This window comes from Thunnus thynnus, chromosome 11 (genome assembly GCF_963924715.1).
Source record: "Thunnus thynnus chromosome 11, fThuThy2.1, whole genome shotgun sequence".
Classification (NCBI taxonomy): Eukaryota; Metazoa; Chordata; class Actinopteri; order Scombriformes; family Scombridae; genus Thunnus; species Thunnus thynnus.
The window spans coordinates 11,702,992-11,726,421 of record NC_089527.1 but is presented as its reverse complement, the minus strand read 5'-3'; the positions used below and the strand labels follow the sequence as shown (position 1 = coordinate 11,726,421).

The window sequence follows — 23,430 nt, the reverse complement described above, 5'->3', positions numbered from 1 at the left end:
CATCTGAAGAAATCCAAAGCTTGACAAGCCTGCCGTGCCTACTTATGGTTGCAAAGATGTAATTAGACAATTGCTGTTCATGTAAGGGGTTTAGCAAAAGGTTAATTGTGTTTGCTACTGTTTAGCAGCTCCCCGACACTTTGAGTTTAAGTGATAACATGAAGCAGTCATGTTAGGATACTGAGGTAGTATGCCAACTTTTTGTCACACTTGAAACACAATAGAACACAACAAGCATCTTAAGATAAATCATGCAAATATTTTTTTTATCAGATATGAATTTAAATGGTAAATTGTTTTAAATAAATTATATTTCCACCTGCCTGCACCCGTGATCCTAAACTTGGATTAAAGTATACTTTCAGTGCTGAGCTAGGCTGATCTGGGATCAGAGAAACCTTAATAGGTTTAAGTGGCCTCTGAAATCCAAAATAAAATTGTATCACCATTGAACAAACCATGAAATCTTGCAGAAATGTAAGACTATGCCAACACTGAGATACTCACAACTGTTTATTTTCAGTTATGTCAAAATGCTAAACAGTTATGATGCATTGTAATGTGCTTCCCATGAGGCTCCATAAAACCATTCACTGCTCAGTAAATCTCAGTTTATAAAGTACAACAAACATCAATAGTAAAAATACATATGATGGTGCGTACAGATTAGCACATCATGAACAAACACTCATACACACTATTTCTTCAATGTTCATGGGCCACAATGCATTTTCTTTAGGCTTTCTGGTTAAGCAGTAAAGATTAATTTCAAAAGTAGGGATGACTAAGTTCTTACTCAGTCCAAAATAACATATAAAACTCTCCAAGGTATGTTGCATCAATGGCTAATAACAAGTCAGCCTCTTTTCAACAACCTGTTTTCCCCAGTGTAACAACAGTGCTGCCCATCAACTCTCTTCCTATTGCACAGCCTAATTTACCAAATTAAAAAAACTTGTTATAACACTACTGTTATTCAAAAATTCTTGATATGATGAGAAAATGAGGTCATTTTTTTGTCAGCGTCATCAATACACTGCAATAGATGCCGTGTTTCCTGTAAAGACTTGCTTGTTGACTGTGGGGCAAACAAATGGTTGCCACTGCAGAGCCACAAATCAGTCTACAAACACTCTCCCCATGCATCTCAGCAGGATAAACAACCGTGATTTTGAAAATTGGGCCCTGAGGGGAATGATGCACAGATAAGAACAAAGCATATTTTTGGCTTTTTATTTGAAGTTCTTGCTTAAAATGATTTAAAGAGAAACATTTCTGGGGAACAAGACAGAAACTGTAGTAAAGCGTATAAAGCAGGAGCAATGGTTGGGGAAGTATTAGCTACATTAGTTGTCATTACTGGAATGGAGTGCACAACACTGTTATTGATGTATTCTATATCTGCTGCCTTAATGGACCTTAACACAGCTGACATCTTCATACATCAAGGCAGATGTGAAAGTGAGAAATACAAGACGGTTGTAATTTTACTTTATTCCAATAATCTCAGTGCCTGATGGATAGCACAGCTTCCAGCAAGCACTGTATGCAGGAGTTAGTGCATAACGTACCCTTGCCCTGGGTCGAGAGCGATGGCCCGTGGATGCTCCATGCCTCCGGCAATCAGTGTGGTGCGCATATCTCCGTTAAGTTTGGCTACCTCAATCTGGTCCAGATTGCTGTCAATCCAGTACAGTTTCCCTGTAACCCAGTCCACAGCCAGACCCTCTGGGGTGGCCAAGCCGTGCTGCACGACTACCTCGATTCCTGTCACCCCTGAAACAACAATATCAACAACACAATAGCATGACAATGTAGCACTGACACATTGTAGTCAAGGGACAGTGTTGGTGTTTAGTCCCTCTACACTGCTCAGAAGCCAGCAGGCAAGCAAGCAAAATTTATTTATATAGCGCCTTTCACAAACACCAGTTACAAAGTGCTTCACAGTCAAAGTAATAAAATAAAATAAAATAAAATAAATAAAGTCAGAATAAATAAAAACAAAGACACCAGATAAAATATACAAAGAAAATATATACAGAAAAAACATCCTAAAAGCAAAAGAGGAACCTAAGAAAACCAAAGCACTTTCTCAATCATGGTAAAAGGGTTTTCCCACAGAATTTATAATCTAGCTGTTAACAGGTATTGTCAGATGCTGAGGCCTTTATGTGTGTCCCACAAAGGGGGAAAGAGGTAGGCTAAGAGCTGATTTCTTTTTATGGCTCCACCAAGGAAAATGAAAGAAAGAGAATCCAGTAAGGTACTGCCACCCACAAAAATAAAGAGTGAAGGAAAGGAAGGAAAGGAAAGGAAGGGAGAAAAGTTCTGATTCATCATTTTATGGGGGAATATACTGTACTACTACAGCTGACTTCATGCCCTGAAATCAAATTTTTTATTTTGGTCAACTTGAGATAAATTTTCAGGGAAAGACAATGTCAACTCACCATGTCAGACCTGAATATGTGTAAAGATGGTAGAATAAAACATTGTTAATATCAGCAGGCTTTTGGACTTCCATTACAGCTGCTGGAGTACAGATGAGCACGGCATAACTCCCTTTAGCATATACATCACAGCAATCTTCAGATATATAGCAAAAGTTTGTGTGCATAGGTATGTTTACTTGTGTGTGTGCGTACCACCAGACTCGGAGAGCCTTCCCCTGTAAATCTTATCCTCCACCACATCTGTCCAGTAAAGGAGGCTGCGGTTAAAGTGGAAGTCTAGCGCAATGGTGTTCCTCAGCCCCGGTACCAGCAGGCTGTAGTCCCGCTTGTGAAGATCTATTCGTCTTATCTCGTGCCGAATTGAGAAAATGATGAAAGCCTCAAAGGGATCTGAGCAAGGAGAAAGACAAGAAAAAAGCACCTTATTTATTTAGGAGTGTCTCCTGGGGCTGAGTGATGTTTTGTGTAAATTGTTAATTGACAATGTGTAACATCATGTATTGGTCATTGTGAGAAAGGGTTTTGCACTGTTGGCAAACTGAGACCTTTAACAGGAGTGCCGCTGGAATGTGTAAATGTATACTACACGAACAGCTCTGGGACATATTCTGAGGAATATTATTCTCAAATGTTAAAAACATTTAAAAATGTAACAATGTACCAAGAGTAAGTCCCCCAAGAATAAACAGTAGTATGCTTATGGATCATGTTATTGTTATACCAAATAATTATAGCTCTTTTAAAGTCAAAACAAGATGTGGAACTGTTGATATCACTCAGACCTAGTGACTTCACACTTGCAAATGCATGGCCACATGCACACACACAAAGCCAGTATGTGTCAATACATAAATACACATTTCATGTTGGACTTACTATTATTTGTTAGTGCCAGAACTGTTTTTAGAGGAAAACAATTTGCTTTTAAAATCATAGGTTAATTCCTCCTTGTATGTTATTTGTTTAACTTTTTTAACATCAGTGCCTGCTATGGTCAGTATTTGTTGTTTATAGTGTGCTGTTTAAATAAATTGATTTGAAGCCACACAAAAAAAGACAAGGGATCAAAGAGAGCCCCTAATGTCAGCATTTTAACATGCCATAGTATAAAAAGCACAGGTGTTATAATAAAACAAAACTGTGGCTGAATTCTATTTAGCTACTTCGGTTTTAGGGTCCTGCCATTGTACATACTATACTGTCACACTGCTGTGGGACATTTGACCGGAGCCATTGTCATTAGTTTCACATGCTACTATGACAAGTCAAAATGCTATAAAAATGCCTATTGTGCTTTTTTTAGGTGAATGACGCTGTATTAACTGTTGCTAGCTCTATGTGCTGTTACATCAGATAAAACAGCAAGATCAGTGAGCACTGAATGACAATGTAGGCTACGTGTGGCAAAAAATACATTTAATCATAAGTTATTTTGATTGAATTCCATCAAAATATGGTGGAGATGTATTACGGTATATAGTAATAGAGATAGTTGACATTCATTTAGTTAAATATAATTACATTCAGCTTGGTCCCTCTCTGCTGATTCACTGAGCAGAGGACATGCTTTCAAACATATCTCACTGGTTTATACCAGCACGTAGCACAAATTTATATGCATCAGCTGCAGCCAAACCAATTTAGTGCCAAATGCTTAGGGAATCAACACATTACATTTTTCCATTTTCTGAAAAAGTCGATACATTTGTAAGTAGTGTCTTTTGAGAAATAAATTTTGTAGGGTCTCAAGAAGTCGCTAAATCTAGTGTCGAGTCCTAAAACTGGCAACACTGCTTACATACATTTCTCTGGCCTCGTCCACTGAGGTTTAGCTCAATCAGTCAGATTATTTCTGCTTGCAGAACAGCTCAGCCTCTGAGAAATGTTTGTACAGCTAAAATTAAAAATATGCCACACATGGACACTTGTGCGCATTCAAACTAATTCATCTACACTCAGAGCCCACATCTCCTTAGCATACACACACAGTCTTTCAAAAGTGGGCCTTTTTGCAAGCCTTATCTTCACAGAACTCTAGAGTAAATCATACTTCAGGGAAAAGAAATGTTTGCCCACAAATGCAATTAATGATGCCCTTGCTTCAATGACACATTTCAACATTGTAGCCAAACTAGTCACAATGCTACCAGAGAGAATATATCTACACTAGCAGGTTTTCCTAACAAGTCTTTTATTACTAGGATGTGCAAAGGAAAAGGAGGAGTGGATGTGTGCTTTGGACTTCACAAAGAATCCAATAACACCTCTCTCAAGATTGAATTGGAATGTTTGTGGTTTTCTATGCAAAATTTGATTTATGATGAAGCTGTAAAATTCTGATCGGCTTCCAGAGGAAATTGTGTATTCTTTTCCTGCATTAATGTATGATTAAAGCTGCGACTGCCATCAATCTTGGAGTGAAATAGAGAAGCAAGTAATCAAAACAAGGTCCATAAATCTGAATCTGTCAAGCCAACAGCATGTGTGTGTAACTACTGTAATGTTAGCAGTTACAGAGCAGTCTCATCAAATAGATTATTCAATAACAACATGAGAATAGCGGAAACTTAAAATTTATGATGTGACACTATGTTGGCAAAACCTTTGCATTTGTATGGGATTGGGCTTGACGTGAACTTCTGCAAATCTGAATGTAGTAAAAAGGCTCTAGTGGTTTGGGAATAGAGAACACACTTCCTTCATTCAGCATCAGCACAGATAGAAACAAACAGGACTCTTCGCCCAGATGCCTCTTCAGATTTGAAACTGATTGAATTTGACCTCATGGTACCCTAAATCGCCTTCTATTACTATTCTTCAGACCAACTCACTTTTAAAGCACTCAGAAACAATGACACAAAAACCTCCCACATCCGTAGCTCATATTTTAACAATGCAGTCTGCAACAACACTGCAAGAGCAATGACTCCAATTTACAATCAAAATTATAGAGGAACTAGTATTCCTGAGGATAAAATTAAATATTACTGCAAACACAGGCCAACAGCCACACATCATCATGACAGCTAACAGCATCCCTAAAACAAACACTAAAAAGCTAGGGTCTGTTACCTGTGCTGTGACAGCTGTCTCCGTCTGGGTCGAGCATCCATCCTGGATAACAGGAGCACTTCACTGTGGTCTTGTACTGTTCACACACCTGGCTGCACTTCAGGTGGCGGCTGCAGTAATCCACCACCTCACATGTTTTGTTGCTAGAGTCCAGGTGAAGCCCAGGGGGACAAGAACACACCACCCCTTTCCCTGGTGCCACGGTACACTGGTGGCTGCAGCCCCCTCTGGCTACAAGACACATATCTGGGGTGAAGAAACACCAACAATTCTCAGAAATTGTACAGACACTGGAAGAGAGAATGAGATTTAAAAGAGCATTTTAAATAGATGTTTGGTTGCTCTGTGAGATAGGAGCATCTCACAGAGGCCCTAACTGCCAATTGCATGAATTTAGAAGGTTTAATGTTTGGGCATAATGTTACAAGGATTTTCCATCCAGAGCTGCACATCAGGGTCACAATTCAAGCTTTAGGAGTGTGTTCACGATCTAATCAAGATAGCTGTGTTATGTAATGAGAAAACCTTCATACGGAAGGTTCTCTGTGGATTCACCTGCTTTTACTTCCATCAAAGTTTCCAAAATAAAACAGTGAAGTGAAAATTATGCACTGTTCCTTTCAGAAGTGATATAATGACATATCTTTATTTCATACTCTTTTATCTTTTTTGAAAGTTATTTTTCTTTACTACACACCTGGTTCTTGTTAGAAGCTGCCAGGTCAAAATGGAAAAGTATATTGGTGAAAATAAACTGGTCTCGTGTCTCTTTCCCCACCATGGTTAAGTCTGTTTTTTCAAGGTGGGCAAGAACAGCATTGCATTCTCTCAACAGGGGGGGATGGTGTATGTGGTTACAGTAGTTAATGGTGGGTGGGAGTCCTGCTGAGCTGGTGCAAATCAATCAGACCCTCAAGGTCCCTCTGAACACAACGTAATTGTCTGTGAGGAGGCACAAGCCCTCTTTTCAGCTGCGATAACACAGACACTTGAGGGTCCTATAGGGCCCCCCTGAGGCTTGGTTAGTGACGCTCTAGAAAATGAACCTCTGTGTTTACACTGCTCACTTTGAGAGATTAGATGGCTAGGGCTAGTCACACGAGATCCCCTTCTTCCATCTGATGGCTGTTGGACAAACACTTCCACGTTCGCCATCATCGTTAACCCAGAGTATTTCTTCAAGCTCTGTCCCTTTGGTCTCTGAGACAACACATACCGGCTCCTTGTCAGGCTCTAAGCCACTCAATGTGAAGGAGAGAATATAGCAGGACTCCACTGGGAGATGTTCTTCAACATCCCATGATATGATATAAGATGAAAAATTAAAGTGATTGTTAGCACTAGTGATGTGAGGTGCCTCAGCAGGTAACATGTCCTGAACCTCTACAACAAAACTCGAGGATGAAAAAGTGCTTCAACTTTTCTTTTCTTTGTTCTTTTTGCAACTCTAAGCTGGTAAAAGGTAAATTATGAGGAATAAAGAGCTATATATAAATAAAGAGTTGCACAGAACAATGTGCTACAGTTTTCATTTGCAATGCAAATGCTGTTTATTGACTCCTCACTGTTTTCTTTCTTTTATTTCCTTTTAAATGAATGCCACCAACCAAACCTCAGTGTTTCTATCCTTGCAAGAAATGGAAAGATCTCAAAGAAACTCAAACACAGTTGGAGCATCCAAAATGCCTTACAGTCTGTGGTAGTCATTATTTTTGACAGTTTTTGTTGGTCTTTTCACTTAAAAGTGATTCTCCATCTAAAATATATCTTTTGAGTATCAAACACTCACCCCCTGTAGGCTTGAAAGGTGGCTATAAAAAGTTTCTCATGAAGAACCACAGCTGTGGTCAGCTTGAATTTTGCTGTTTACGATGGATTCCAATGTTGACGAATGTTTACAGCTTGAAGTATCAAAAAATCTATATAAACTTCCCAAACTCCTCAAAAGTGAGGCCCTTACCCTCCTCAGAGCTCAGACATTCAAGCACTAGTGCTATATTTAGCCATATTGAGGTAAAAACATTGATTGTTAAGATGTACTGAGCATACAATGTTTTCTCAAAACCCGTGTTTGACTCTCTAAAAAAAGACACACTATAAAAAGCACACACCTCTGTCCAGATACTCCTTCTGTGTTCTTTTGGTCAGGGGCTGTTTTTGGAATGGCCCTTAATTCCCATTAAGGGAAGTGCTAATGCTACAGCATAAAATTATGTTTTAGACAATAAAGCGTCCATCTTTGTGTTAACAGTTTGTGGATCTTCCTGTCTTGTTTCAACATCACAATGCACAAAGCAAGGCCCATGAAGAAATAGTTTTTCATTTCTCATTTTCAATCAAATATGTATGTAATGTTCCGGTGTCGGCTTACCTTGTTCTGCCTTCCACTTATTTTTAGTCACAGTTATGTTGATTTTAAATAGAGTATCAAATTACATCTTACATCAAGACAACAAAACAAAAAGAAGATATGACATGCACAGACAAAGCAAACTTTACCACAGATGGGTCCTTCGTCCGAGCGGTCAGCACAGTCCACTTTGCTGTTGCAGATCTTATCAGGTGTGAGGCAGACAGAGGTGTCATTGGCACAAGGGTATTTGGGTGGTTTGCAGACAGCGGACTCACAAGACTCCTCATCTGAACGGTCCTCACAGTCAATGTCCCCATCACACACCCAGCTCTTTGTGATACACTTTCCTGTAGAGTATGAGATACAGAAGTAGGCAGATATTAACTTCTTTTTTTTTTTTATCTAGCACTTCAAATCTGAGAATTAACAGTTCTCAGTTTCACTATAATTCAAACTATGTAATGTCATTGTGGTAAGTATTTATATTATGACTTTTATACAAATTATGAGGTTCACAAATAGTTTCATGCATTAACTAACTCAAGTTAAACAAGTACATCCAACATTTGCATTTTCCCACTTTGTATTGATACCCACATCCTTTGAATAAACCATAGATAGCAAAAATGCCAACCTTTTTTCACAGGGGCTCAATCAACAACAAACACTTTTTCAGTTTTGTGCCAGATGTTGATCATAAAATGATCATAAAATTATGTACCCTGTGGAGTTTCTGATCTCTAGTAGTGTTATGGAACAGTTTTTTTATGAGTGGGTCCCATTTTGTTTCTACTGTGTAGGTGTGCCCAGCTGACGCAATACACAGTCCTGCCAATGGTTTCATACTATTCCAATGATCTACAGGTGGCTGTAATGTTCAAAGAAACACAACAAAGTGTCAACAAAAGCAGGGAAGAGTAAGACTGTGTACTTAGAATTTTCTCTTAGGTACTTCACCTAAGTTACTCTTGGGTGAACAAAATTTATGATCATCTCAGCCTTTCTTCACTGCAGAGAAACATGTGACTTACAATTATAATACCCTAATCTAAATTAATTTGGAGTTTAAATATGATACCTTTTTTTTTTTTTTTTTTTTTTGATTTTATGATTTTTATTGGCATATTTTAGTGCAGCAACTTCTACATTTCAGTAGTTACTAAGAAACTCACTCTAAGAGCTGCCCCTGTGTCTCTCTGCAGGGGTCTGTCCAGTATCATGTTGTGTTGCAGCTGACAGTGTAACATCACCTACTGTAGACTAATATTCTCCTTTAAAATCTCTGTGACTGCCATAATACCGCCTCCCATCACGAAGCGCTTTGCTTAAGAAAGACATTTTTTAGTATCTAACTGTCACAGCGCAGAGCTGCTCTAATGACATGTTAACTGGATTCATATTGTTTCATGTCTCCTATTGTCACTCCTAAATTTGTTCTGTGTTTGTCTGCTGATTTCTGAAAGTAGGACCTGAAGCTGTGCTGTTTTTTTACTCTTTGGAAGCTTTTTTGTGAATGAAACTCACCCACAAATGGAGCGGAACATGGAGCCTTATATGGCAAATTTAGGGGTGTGGATTATGCTAATGATCACATTTCACAAAGACGCACCTCCTCATGAACAGGTGACATTCATCAGGCTGAAACGAGTGATTTACGACAAGTTCAGGCAGTTAAGAGAGTTTGTTGAATCCCATTTATTATTTTCCTCTCATTTCTTTGTGCAAGAACAAATATAAGAAAAAATAAGAAAACATTCATGCATGAGGCCCAATGTGTTTTGGTCAGTTACCCTGAATGTAAACATAACTTCTCCAATTCCACAGGGCTCCTTTAATGAAAAAAATCCACACAAGATCAATATTCCTTTCACTGAAAGGAATATTGGAGTGTAATTTGTAATTCCCTCACTATGCAAGTTAGAAAGGGGTAGGTGGAACCACTGACGGGGGCGAGGAAGAAAACATAACAGATACCAGGATGTCTCATCATTTTTGCACTCTCCCAGGTGAAGCTTGGTTCGCAGCATATTCCAATTTACAGTTTTTCCATCAAAGCTACATCATACGGTTTTGAGATCCCACTGGTTTACGCTTGGTGCCAGATCAGTGCAAATCGACGTGGGAGGCTGAAGCAACTGCTGAGGGTGCGTGGCTCTTATGTGTTTTCAGGTGTGTCTGTGTTTATGTTTGGCTCAATTTATCTCTAAGCTTTCCAGTTGTCCCTACAAAAATATATTGACATGACTTTTGATTGAACCCTTGATATGCTTAGTGCCTGATGTTACACTCATAAGTTACACTTATGAAAATGCAACGTTACTGAAGTGCACTGGCTTTTCCATGCGTGAAATATGGGTGACACTTTGGGCACAGAAATGTTCCACTTTAAGTGTAAACAGAATGTATGTTGGTGTGTGTTTGTGGTAATGTACATTGACAAGGAGGTTGATCATTTGTCCAATTGAATTAATCAGTCATGATTCTGGAATGACATTTAGAGCTTAGCAAAAGAAAATCAGAGAACTGCAACCTGCTGAGTTTTAGGAGTGGTTGGATCTGTTGAACGGAGGGGCTTAGAAAGTGAATAAAAATGGAAAAAAAAAAAAACATGATTATTCAGAGAGTGGGGGACACAAATGGGAAGGAGCACTTCTGAGTGGGTTTATGAAACATAACCGTTGGTTATTTTCATGAGTATGAAATATATTTTTACATTCTTTCCAAATATAGAAAAGCTCAAACATCTAAAAGTTTCATCTTTAATTCAACACAAATGCAGAATATCCACAGATGGATTTCCTACAGAGATGGTAACTTTCTTATTTATGTTGGTCCCTCCTCTATGCATGGCTAAAGATTTATTTTTAAATAATGCATGAGTAAATTCATAGCATTTCATTTTGAACGTCATTAAGCTTGCTGTGTTGATAAAGATCTTCATATTTGTTGTGTCCTCTATATTTTTTCACTCAGAGGATTTTATGCATTAAAAGCTAATACAGTACCATGTTTCAATTGAAGGTTAAGGTTTCACTCATCATTCTTTTCCAGAATTGAATTCATATGAATTTAGTATATTAAATGATTGCAGAATTGAATGCACCTTTATAAAATAAGACTCATGCAACCTTCACACGACTTGTGAATGGTCCATCAATAAATCTTTGAAAGCCTTGTATAATGTAAAACATCATAACCCACATTCTATGAGTACAAACAGTGCCCTCTAATAGGCGTTATGGACTTGACCACTCACCACTGCAGAGCGCTCTGTAGTTTGAATGTATGTGTTTTGCTCATCAGTAAATGCATCTGTGTTGTACTCAAAAGGATGAAGGCACCCACCTGGTCTTAAATGTGCAACACTAACCTAAGTGGGACCCATAACCTGCTACCAATTAAAAGAGGTGCTATCGTAGTATAATAACTAGTAGCTGCCAACTCAAGTAGTCATACATGAGAAGAATAAGGTGAAATTATTTTGTTGATCATAATGCACACAGTATAGAGAGATTTTATAGACCAAAGCAGGCCTGTTTCAAGTAAAATACATGGATGTTGGCTGAGGCAAAAGCTTGCCAGACTGTTTACCAAACCCAGCCTACCAAATATTATTAATATATAAACTATATTTTTACAAATACATCATCACATTTTAACCCATCGATGTGTAAAAACATAATCTCCATTTTCTTTACTACCAAATTGCAGTTTTTTTCAACCTCATTCTTCAGAGTATAATTGGAGGATATTCAGTAATCTCTTCCATCTCTTAACATTTATAGATAACTAACTTCTATCAACTAACTAATTTAACTAATTTCTATCAATCAAAAGCTGACCTCAATACATCTCTGCTTTAACTTTTTTTTTCTTTCAGTGTCCCATCTTTAAGATAAAATGTAAACCTCCAAACTAATTTCACTCTTTGTTTGCATTTTATCTTCTACAAGTAGAAATGCCTCTGGACAAAACACCAGCATAGCCATATCCTTGGTGTTCAAACTGGGCATGGTTCCATAGTGAGTATCTTTGTTTTATTTGAGAATCAGGAAAAAAAAAGGAATACAGCCCTTTCTCCCTTTTTATTCATCAGAACTGTTAAGTTTGCCCCTTTGAACAGCAGCTCCTGAATTCCGTTGCAAAAGGCGCTCTGTTCTTCCACGGAGGACAGAATGAGCTGCGCCAGTGTACAGGGGTGTGACACTGCAGAATTAAAGTGGATAATAATTGTGAGGTCTAACAAACCCTTCACCACATAGCTTTGACTCTGTGCTTGATAATACTGTCAAGGGATGTATAATATAGAAAGCTACGGCACTTAAGACAGAAAGCAACTGAATCTTTCTCTGATCTTGTCCTTTTAGCTGCTGAAAGAAAGTGGATGCTGGGTTTGGGTACACAGGTCGTTTAAATGGTTCATTCTAATTGGTTGAAACTTCACTGCACTGCTCCACAATGGAGAATGGTTAAGCCTCAAGAGCCTGTCAGACAGTGAAGCCTTTGTGAAAGGAAAGAGAGTAATACACAAAGAAATGTTCATAAAACCACTCCTCTCTAAAGACCCAAACAAGTGGAGAGAAAATTATCTTTTATTCATTTTGTTGAGAGGTTATTGTTTATTACGGCTTCCACTGTGAAGGTTAACTACTGTGAAAGTCCAATCAGATAAACTGCATTTTTGTAGAAGGAATAGGTTTTGTCATCAAGAACAAAAGCTTTAGGCTATGTTCAAACTCCAGGCCATAATGCTTAATTTAGAAATGAAATCCATGATAATTTTGGATGATTGTTCATTTTCTTTTTGCTTCTTTTTAAACAGAAGCAAAATTATAAGATTTTTTTTTGTCTTCACCTCTTTCCTATATAATACAATACTACAGTCAACAATTAAGTTAGCTAATTTGGCTTCCTTTCTGTTGCTGTGTGTCACTGTCCTTAATACCCACACTGCAGCCAAGCTGTCATGGTGCTACAAATATGTCAACAGTCTGAGGCGAATGATGCAAGATTCATTTATTGTTTTCATGCCTCAGGATCTGATTTTATACCAGAGCAAAGAAAATAGTCAGTGTCAGTTGACTAATGAAGTGTAAAAATCAATGCTATGAAGGTGTTTACGTATCTCAGACACAATTTAAAACCTCTGGAAGTCATTTCAGAGCCATATAACAACTATAGGTATACATTATCCACCCAAAATTAAAGTAAAAAGGAAACACCACCTTTAGCACCTTTTTAAAAAAAAAATAAAAATAGCTGATATGAAAGTACCATTCTTTTCTGAGCTCATTAGGGTGTTCAGTGATGCACTGTTTTCAATACCTGTATCCTTGCAAGTAAACTTGGCCTTGGGGTCACACATTCTTTTCGTGCCCTCACAGTCTTTCTCGTCGCTGCCGTCCTCACAGTCCTTGTCTCCATCACATCTCCAGCGTTCTGGGATGCAGGTTCCATCTGTGACACAATGGAATTCCTCTGCACTGCACTCAATCACAGATGGCAGCACTGAAACAAAAGCCATTTGACAATTACTGCATCCTAGATCTAAAACACACTGTCAGAGACACCAAAGTATTGAACTATTTTGTTACAAGATATCTTTTATTGTTTGCAAATATTTATCTTTGCAAGCAAGGCACTTGGCAGTAATTATAGGTCAATTAGTTCCAAAGATAGAAAATATTTCACTTAAGGCATTTCAGGCTTATGTCTCTAAGAAGTGTCTGCCTACTTCAATGGTTCTGTTCACTATATCTTTATCCTGTGGGAGTTCATTGCAAATAAGAGAAACTAGTTCCATTACACCATTATGTTGTAGATGCATTGCATTTAAGATGTGTTACATTGCAGGTCTTAGGAGTCACTGGATATATGCTCTGTTGATAATGTATGCATGGACTAAATGACTGTGTGAAAAACATCCCACGTTTACTGTAATGTTTTTATAATGGTTTGATTAATAATTAAAAATCCTACAGATCATACCCAAACAGAAACAGAATGACACCAAATATGTTCTTGAGCATACTTGGTCAGTTTCATCATGATACATTACAGATTTTCTGTAGAGCATAATAAACAGCATTATGAATTAATTAAACAAAACCATGGCATCACGCATTCAGCATAGATCATGCACTAAATCTGATGACCATATGGCTAATGCTTAAAAGCTAAAGCCAAAAAGCATTCCCTCAGCAGCCGAGGAAAAGCTTAGACAGATTCAATCCCTTGGGGTGAAAGGAAAAGCAGACACGGGGGAGTGGAGAAGCCTACAGTTCCCATCAGGAAATGGTTTGATGAATAGTCTACACATTCTAGTGACAAGCAAGTGAGCTGTGAGTTTTCTAGGCGCTTGCATGAGGTTTCTGAGGTAATTAGATTAGATGATTCAGCTCCTGATGGTAAAGTTCCCTGGAACAGAGACTAGATAAGATTAGTCACATGAGTGTCAAAACAAAGTTATTGGACTCAAGCTGATTAATTGTTGAACTTGTAATTACAACACCTAAATTTATACGTTGATTTGAATTGCAAATAAAGTCATTAGCACACTTAAGGGGATATGAGGGCAACTACACCAAAATTCAAAAATAGTGAATCCCAGTGATGGCTTAATGTATAATAGGATCATTATAAATACCGTCCCTTTGTTCTGCCAGTATTTTAATACAAGATCATCTTATCCTGGAGGGATTTTTTTTAGTCCACCTGCTGTTTTTCTGACTCAACACTTTAGGTATTTCTTACCTGCCGATCCACCTCTGCAGGTCGTGTTCTCATCACTAAAGTCTCCACAGTCATTGTCACCATCGCAGGCCCAGTGGTCTGGGATACAGCGGCCACTGGTGCACTGGAACTGGGAGTTGGAGCAGGACTGGATGCAGCCCACTTCATCACTGCCATCTCCACAGTCATCATCTACACACATTCACAAACATGCATGCAAGTTGTGACCACACCAACACACAAAAATATCATGGTTGATACATGTAGAGTAAATAGAGTCACAAAATTCTTTTGGGAACATGCAGTACTATACTATGAATATCTTAAAAAGGTTGGTGTCCTCACCTGAATCACAATGCCACTTCACACTGATGCATCGTCCATTGGAACAGCTGAACTGGGTGAGGGGCTCACAGGTAGGAAAGGCTGAAACACACAGGTACACATTAAATACTGTACAATTCCAATTCAACTTAAAGACGTAGCTGCACTACAATCAAATACACTGATCAGAAAATAATTTGGAATTGTTAAATGCCAAAGTCTATATCCCCAATTCCACACTATTACCATGTGGATCATTGTTAATTCATTCAATATAAACTTGCACCTCTAAACTAAAACATGGGGTTATCTTAGTTTTATAATATGGGTTACTTTATTCATGCTCAAAATGACTTTAAAAATGTAAGCATGAATTCTGTTGTTGAGTTTCTTGATGTTTAATCAAGGTAGTCTCATTGAAGGACTCATCTTTTATTGTGCAGCACTTTCTAATGCCCACCACATTTCTCAGTTTTCAGATTCAGCTTTATTATTTATTATTAACAATGTTCAGGAAGATACACATGGACATACAGCCAAAACAAAGCCAACAAAGCTGAACGGAGAAACTGTTATAGAAACAGCAAATGGATAGCAACATAAGATGTCTATATGCAGGTCAAAGAGTTTCTGTAAATTGTAAGGATACAAGTAGTGCAAAGTTTTATAAGAGTGCGAAGAGCACTGAAATAAATATTGATAATATAATAATTTACTTTATATACATATAGTAAGTGGTTATGTGCCGTATGTGTACACTTCTGTGTACATTATATACAGTCTGCTTGAATATACATTTGGCAATGATGGATGATTGGTTTAACATAAGAGTTACGGCAAGAGGGAAGAATTTGTTCCTGTGTTTTGTCGTACAGTGTTCTGTAGGGCCTACCAGAAGAAAGGACTTCTCACCTGGCCTTGGGGAACCAGATGAAAAACATTTTCAAAAAGAAATATAACATGCCAAGGAAACCAATAAAATGATCAGTGGGAGTGAAAGAAAAACATATACAAGCCTCTGTAAAATGCATTTTGTGAGAAGTGCTTTAAAATATGATACAGTAAAAAGAATCTGACCTTCTCATGGAGGGCTTTCTAAACTGCATCATTAAAGGTAAAAAAAAAAAAAAAAAAAGATGCAAAAGCTCTTTTAACCAGACCACTATACACTGGACTCAGGGAGCAGCCTCCTTAGAAATGACACCAGTGATGAAATTCAGTTTGGTTTTATCTTTAAGTTGAGAAGATGGTGGAATTACCAGATTTTGAAACCAGTATATAGAGAAAAATATGCATGTGTATGGTGAGGACATTTTATTGTACCCAACCAAAGATATGATGATGCAAATATATAAATTTGAATTGGACCACTAGAGCTACATCCTCAGAAACATTTGTTAAAGTCATTGTTATGTGTGGCCCTGGATGGAAGTTGAAAATAAACATAAAGAATAATATCAAATTCTTCATTTTATTAATGATTTGTACAGGGGCAATACAGTGGCATTTTTTATTTATAAGGTCTGTTTTTGAGTGTCCTATCTTGATCAATGCTTCCAGTCACAACAGGTTTGAACAAAAAAGAATCATCCCACTGTATATTCAAAGATCTGCAATAAAGTAATGGACTGATTGATTGATTGATTGATTGATTGATTGATTGATTGATTGATTGATTGATCGATCGATTGATCGATTGATTGATTGAAGCGCTGTAGCCGAAACAGTCACATCATAGTCTATATTCCAATGCAGTAAGGATATATACTCTGCTACTACTATGACCTGAGTCCACATTGGGGGTTCAAGGCAGACAGGGATAGAAGAATGTGAATATTGTAATTAACTAAATGACTTGGTTTGACATATTACAGTCGCCATAATGTGACAGCTACTTTTTCATGTCTGTAATTGTTCATCTCAACCTATGGCTGCTATTGCACTCACTGCAAACTCTGGAAAGGGATGTCTCTCAAAGTTTCTCCCATATATTCAATCTTCTGAAGTATTTAAATCTCATAGACAACTTGGGTTGGGTCAAGAACTGTTGCTGACTTGGTCTGTATAGCCAGATGAGACAACATACATATCCATGTTTTTCCCCTACATTTATAACTTAACTTGACAATGCAAGCTGGTGAAAGCAAATTACCACCTCTGTAGTCAGCAAATATTGGTTCCAACATCCATCACTGCAGTAAAGGAGACCTCATGAACTAAATTGGTCTATGTTATAGCATCAATATTCTCTACCAGTGCTGCAGTAAGTAATACAGATACTACTGTGTTTTGTAGACGGATGACAAGGTTGAGGACTTACATTTGTTTTCCATTCTTGATACCATTCTTGTTTCCGATTTTGAGATACTATATATATATATATATATATATATATATATATATATATATATATATAGTGCTTTTCAAATATCTTACTGGATGCCTGAAGCTTTATTGACTTTGGTATGAAATGCAAGTCTACATTTGAATTGATTTGTTGGCATTTGTTGCTGCTGCCTGTAACACCTTAGGCACTGTTGAGGAGACATATTGTATCTGTATCAGACAACTGTCTTCTATATTTCCCTCAAATGTGTGAGGTCTCACTGACAGTGCATGACTGGTAGGAATTTAACATTCATTAAAAATGAAGCACTAACATCTATAAATAATGAAGGTTTCAAGTAAACAGTGAGCCTGGCTAAAAATGAAACACCAGCATCCATAAATAATGGTGGCTTCAAATGAACAGAGAGCTCAATATGAGACACTGTGTGACAACTACTAAACTACTGACAAACAAAATCCAAATTAGCATCAATCTCTAAGGCGGCCACCACTGAGCTTCAGGTGTTCCAAAACCCACAGTAGCTTCAGTGAAGCTAAGTGAGCTGCCAGAGCTGCACAGTGGAGTGCTTACAGAGAAGTAATGCCCGAGGAAGCTCAGACAACAGTATGGGAGAGAATATGTTTTGCTGCACAGCTTGATTATGATTGAATGAAGCCGAGCATGAACTTTAATTACTGCTTACGCCCTGGCTGTTTGTGACTGCGTATTGAAGCAGCTTAGGACACACAAAGGGAGGCTGAGGCAATACAGCACAGTGCAGCATTTGGCAAACATCAATCACTGTAAAGGGATGATTTAATACAAATAGTGATTAAAGGGGAATCTTAAAACCTTTACTCCCACCTTTTAAATATATGCTGGTAATTCATCCAGCCCAATTCCCCTGCTGAAAACATATTTTACAGCCTAAAAGGCTCTTTTCCCTTGCATAAAAAGGTTAAATACATCTTCAAAGAACTCTAAAAACTTCAGGCCATCATGGCGCACCATGTATTTTTCTCATTTACGTACAGTATGTTTTCCAAGATTAATCCAGAACACAGACAGCAACTTTTACTAACTGAGGCTGACAGATTGTATAATACCACTGAGACATGACTTGAGAACTACTGTGCTAAAGTATGTTCTCTGCACCACCCCTCTAAGCTGATGCCATCAGTGAGTGCATGTCTATTTCTTGGTCCAAAGAACACAGTATCAATAATTCAACTCCTAAAACTATCTCAGTTGAATAAAGTAATGCATGTGAATGAGACTTGCAAAATATTCAAGAAATCACAAAAATGATAAGAAGCTGCGAGTGGAATCTTTTCTAAGAATATTCAGAAGTATTCAAATGTTTAACAAGTGGTGCACTAACCATCAAGAATATTTGCAATTTTACGAAGGCTTTTATAAAACCAGTTGTGTGGCTACTCCTTCCCAAAATGTATTTTTTTAAATTGATTTATTAGATTAAAAATATTTTCTGAGGTTTCTAAATCAATACACCATATCCACAGAAAATAATCGTTGGCTGACTTAACATTAGGCACAGCGATGCTTTGAGGTAAGTGCTAACACCAAAATGCTAGCATGCTCACTATGATAATGCTAACACTCTGATGTTTAGCAGGTATAGTGTTTAACATATTCATGTATAGTGTTAAACATGTTTAACCTTTCCCCTTTTCATGAGAAGGGGAAAGGTTAAGGATTCACCAAAGTTGTTTCATTCTGAAGAGGACATCAATGTGTGTACAAAGTTTAATGGTGATCTGTTTAATAGGCTAGTTGTCGAGACATGTCAGTCAAAACCACAAATGCCAACCTCATGGTTGTACTAGAGGAAAGTCCAGAGGATCACCAAAATCATAAGGATACATTGTCTGGAAACCATGAATGTCTGTACACACTTTTCACCAATCCAGTAGACGTTGAGATATTTCACAGGATAAGTGACAATTTTGACCTGCTGGCAGCACTACATGAAAAGTCAGGGGATTACTATCATCCTCTGGGGACAATGAATATCTGTACCAAATTTCATCACAATCCATCCATCCATTTGTTGAGATATTTCAGTCTGGACTAAAGTAGTGGACTGAACAACAATCATTGCCATCCCTAGAGCCACACCGCTAGCTGGCTAAAAACTCTTTCATCCCTATTATGTATCAGGACACACCATTGTGTGCTATGGCTTTCATACAGTATGTCATTACCGGTGAAAAAGAAAATATATTACACTTATCAAATTACATCAAATGATCCTGTGTAAGTGCTTAACACATATTTTCTGTCTATTCATTAGAGGTAAAACCCTATTACTAAGTTTCTGCACAAATGTTGAAAACTTTTTGGCACAATCTGCTACATGAATTACTCATTCGGGCTTTAAATATGCCCTGATTAGGCATGACATTATTAACAGTGAAGAGTAAACAACTAGTGATTGCCCTAAATGCCCTTATTAGTATTTGATTCATTTAACAAGCTGGCCTTCTTAAAATCTTGCTCAAACAGAACAGCACAAATAGCAATAGCAGTCAAATCCACACAGAATGACACTTGAATGGCACATGGTAAACAGCTATGTGAGACTCACTGCATGATATTTCATCAGACATATCCCCACAGTCATCCTCCCGGTCACAGCTCCAGGCTTGAGGTATACATCGTCCAGTTTGGCAGGAGAACTGGTCAGCCTGACAGGGCTGGGCTGAGAAGAGAGAAGAGAAGAAGGAAGGCACTTAATTGAATCACACGTGCATAAGTCAATGCAGGATGTGCACAACAACTCTAATGATCACTAAATCACCAGGATGTCAATGTCTGCCCAGTGAAAACTCTTTATCGCTCAATCACACAGTACAACACAGAAGGTCTGAAGGCCATGGGGAACGGGCTGTTACTTGACGGGCTGTCAGTGACATGCTGCACGGCAATGCTGGGCATACCCGGACAGCACACAAGTGATCTCTTGCTGATGTGGGATATATATGTCAATCGGATGATGAGGGAACATTCATCATCCTCTGGCTAATGCTTATTGATTGATCCTCTAAGGATAAAAAGCTCCTGAGAGGCCCCAATGAATACATGGGGAGCAAAGTGATATACTGTAAGTGTTTCTGACATACTAGCCCAGTCTCACATTAAAATGCGTCATAGTTACATTGGTTCACAGTACAAAACGTATTAGTTTCACAATAACAGCTCTAATGTGGATGTGCCTATGTGTTTTTTTTGTTTGGTCTATTCTTTTCTATTGGCCTGCATCCACGTCACCTGACTGTCAATTTTCTGTCTACGAAAACAAAAAAAATAGTAACCCTACTTTGTAAATGCAACTCAGAGACAAATGACAATGAATGAATGCAATGAATGCCAGACAATGATTAAAACAGCATGAAACTACATGGTTTCAGCAATAGCAGCATCCATAGCAACCACCATAGCAATGATAGAAATCCTGAAAAAAATCTTTGAAATAACTGACAAATTACACATCATATACATTCACTGAACAAAGATTATGAAAATAAAAATGTACATTTCTCACTAGAAATATTATCAAAATGCATTTTAATGCCGAAACTATCTTAAAATATTGCATTTTTCACTGAGAATAAAAAGGAATGTCAGCCTTTTTTTGTGTGTTTTGTTTTCGCAGACAGAAACTTGACTCACGTGACATGGATGCAGGCCAATAGCCAAAATAAACAGGCCAAAAAAAAATGTAGGCATCTCACAATTTTTGAGTCGTTATTGTGAAACATTTTGCACTTTTGTCCCCTTGAAAAATAAGATTGCACTGTACTGAAGCTACTCAGAAGTTGCAAGGCCTAGCAGTGATAACTGTCTTGACAACACTGAACACGACTTTTCAAGACAGTGATGAATACAGCCAATGTGAGGTGAGAGAATTTTAACAAAAGAAATTAGAGAAAGATGTTATGTATATAGGTTATGTATGCCTTATTGTGCTGTACAGTAGAATCCTTTATACTTAAGTTCTTTAAATGCTTTATTGAAATGTTTTAATTACAAAAATTACAATTACAAAAATCTGAAATTGCAGAAAATTATCTTCTAAACTGAGGTGACATGATTGTAAGATTATCAGCCTGCAGCCACACTGCATCTAAAACAGACTTAAAAGTGGCCCAATACATACCTGAGCATGTGAAGTTGGCCTCATCCTCATTGTTACCACAGTCATTTGTTCCATCACAAAGCCATCGTTTGGGTATGCAGCGATTGTTGCTGCATTTGAACTGATCAAATGGACAGGTGTGATTGTCTGCAAAAAGTTCAAACCACAACAAAAAAGTCAGAAAGTGACTGCAGCTACAAGAAGAAATGAATAAGATAAAATTAAAAGAATTTTTAAAAATCAGGAGAATTATACAAAGCCTTAATCTTAACCTTAAAGTCCACAGCTCAGCTAATCTTGCACTGGTAGACCAACAAGCCACATTAGGAACCATAAAAAGGAATGATGTTTGACTCATGTTTCTCCTTGGTGGTTTGTCCTTTAATTGAGAGTAATGGATTCTCCATAACAATTTTACAGTGGTCTTAAGAATATTTGATATATGCTTTTAGTGCTTTGATTTTCCTTTTATACAAAGCTACTTTCACATAATAACTTAGAAAATATACTTAACTGGAAGTAGGAGCCAAGCTCCATATTTTTTTTTCAATCATGTCGTTTAACTTTAATTACACATTGACAATTCAAATTCATTGAGCCTCACCACTCATAAATCATACTAAGTGAATGTGAGCAAATCTCTGTGTAGTTCTGGGATATTGCAGCACTGCGTGCATGACAAATTACCTTCGATTTTGAAGCAATATAATTCCATGTACCTAGGAGAGTGGTGGCTGTTTTGAACACTGTAACTAGCGTTATTGTAATCATAATCTTATCATTGACTTATTACAATCATCTTTTTCATCATCTGAACAAAATTCTGATTGTGTCTCAGTATAAAATCAAAAGTTGTGAAAAGCCAAAAATCTTATGGCCACAAAAAAATGACCAAATTGCCCTAAGAAATTTTCAACAACACCAAAAAACAAACCAAGTTAGAAGACTATTAAAGTATATGATATCCCAGCAAAGCAGATAACTGATTTGTCAACTTTGACATACCATTAGGTTATGGTACTTTGCTTTCTGAAAAAAATTAACCAGCATCCAGCCATCTAACATGGTGTTTATCCAAATGATCTTTTAAAGAGAAAAACTACTTCAACAAGAACAAAAGGAGAGACAGTAGCATGGAGGAGGAACATATTTCATCCATACTTCAGCACTGACATTTAGGAACACAGAGGTTGACTGCAATAGAGAATCAGCCTTACAAAGCTTGTGCTTTTTTTGATCAGTGCATGGTTGTGCATGCAAAAGTATCAAAATGTACAGTATCTGTATGTACAGTGCATTTTTGTATTTGCATGGAATGTTTGGGCCAGCAGACACATTTTAAGATCCTTACAGCAGCTGTGGCTCTCCTCATCACTGCCATCCAGGCAGTCATCATCTCCATCACACTTCCACAGGGCCCGTATGCAGCGTTGATTATGGCACTGGAACTCATCACTTTTACATCGCAGCGGCTCTAAACCACTGTTGGAGACTTCTGGGAGAAACAGTGGTGAAACAAAATTAACAAGAGACTGTCTATGAAGTATGTGTTTAGGGGAAATTATTGGCACAGCAATAATAGCACACAAAACATGTTAATAATGTGCCATGACCTTATCCTTAACAACTGGGATTTGGCTTATATTTCTGGAAACCTAGTGGGAGGATTTCCCATCTGTATGTATTTGTTTATCAACAGATTTGCATATGAATAGATAAGGTTATTATTTGATCTTTCTCCCATAGGATGAAACCAGGATTACAGTATACTGGGAAAAGATGATCTTAGGCCTCTCGCTCTGTCTGATTCATTATGTCCTCCTACCTGAACAGGTGACATTGTTCTTCTCCAGAACCTGGTTGTCAGCGCAGGCACACACTCTGCCTCCTGGGATGGCAAGGCAGAGGGTATCGCAGCCCCCATAATTCAAACTGCATGCGTTGTCACCTGGAGAAATAGATCCCAAATAAGGTGTCTTGCTCATTCAAAGCTACATTTTCTAAA

The 23,430-nt window shown here is 37.8% G+C and overlaps 1 protein-coding gene across 1 annotated transcript in view; it reads right to left on the bottom strand.

Annotated features, from left to right (window-relative positions):
* Positions 1 to 23,019, bottom strand: part of lrp1bb (low density lipoprotein receptor-related protein 1Bb) — a 126,044-nt gene extending 103,025 nt beyond the window's left edge. The window contains exons 1-11 of the mRNA XM_067603669.1: positions 23,013 to 23,019; positions 22,777 to 22,917; positions 21,447 to 21,572; positions 19,875 to 19,988; positions 14,959 to 15,039; positions 14,635 to 14,805; positions 13,207 to 13,389; positions 8,028 to 8,228; positions 5,529 to 5,774; positions 2,649 to 2,846; positions 1,572 to 1,776 (exon numbers count right to left, since the gene is read on the bottom strand). Of these exons, the coding sequence (XP_067459770.1) occupies positions 1,572 to 1,776; positions 2,649 to 2,846; positions 5,529 to 5,774; positions 8,028 to 8,228; positions 13,207 to 13,389; positions 14,635 to 14,805; positions 14,959 to 15,039; positions 19,875 to 19,988; positions 21,447 to 21,572; positions 22,777 to 22,917; positions 23,013 to 23,019 (1,673 nt within the window). The remainder of the gene's footprint in view (positions 1 to 1,571; positions 1,777 to 2,648; positions 2,847 to 5,528; positions 5,775 to 8,027; positions 8,229 to 13,206; positions 13,390 to 14,634; positions 14,806 to 14,958; positions 15,040 to 19,874; positions 19,989 to 21,446; positions 21,573 to 22,776; positions 22,918 to 23,012) is intronic.
* Positions 23,020 to 23,430: the final 411 nt, after the last annotated feature.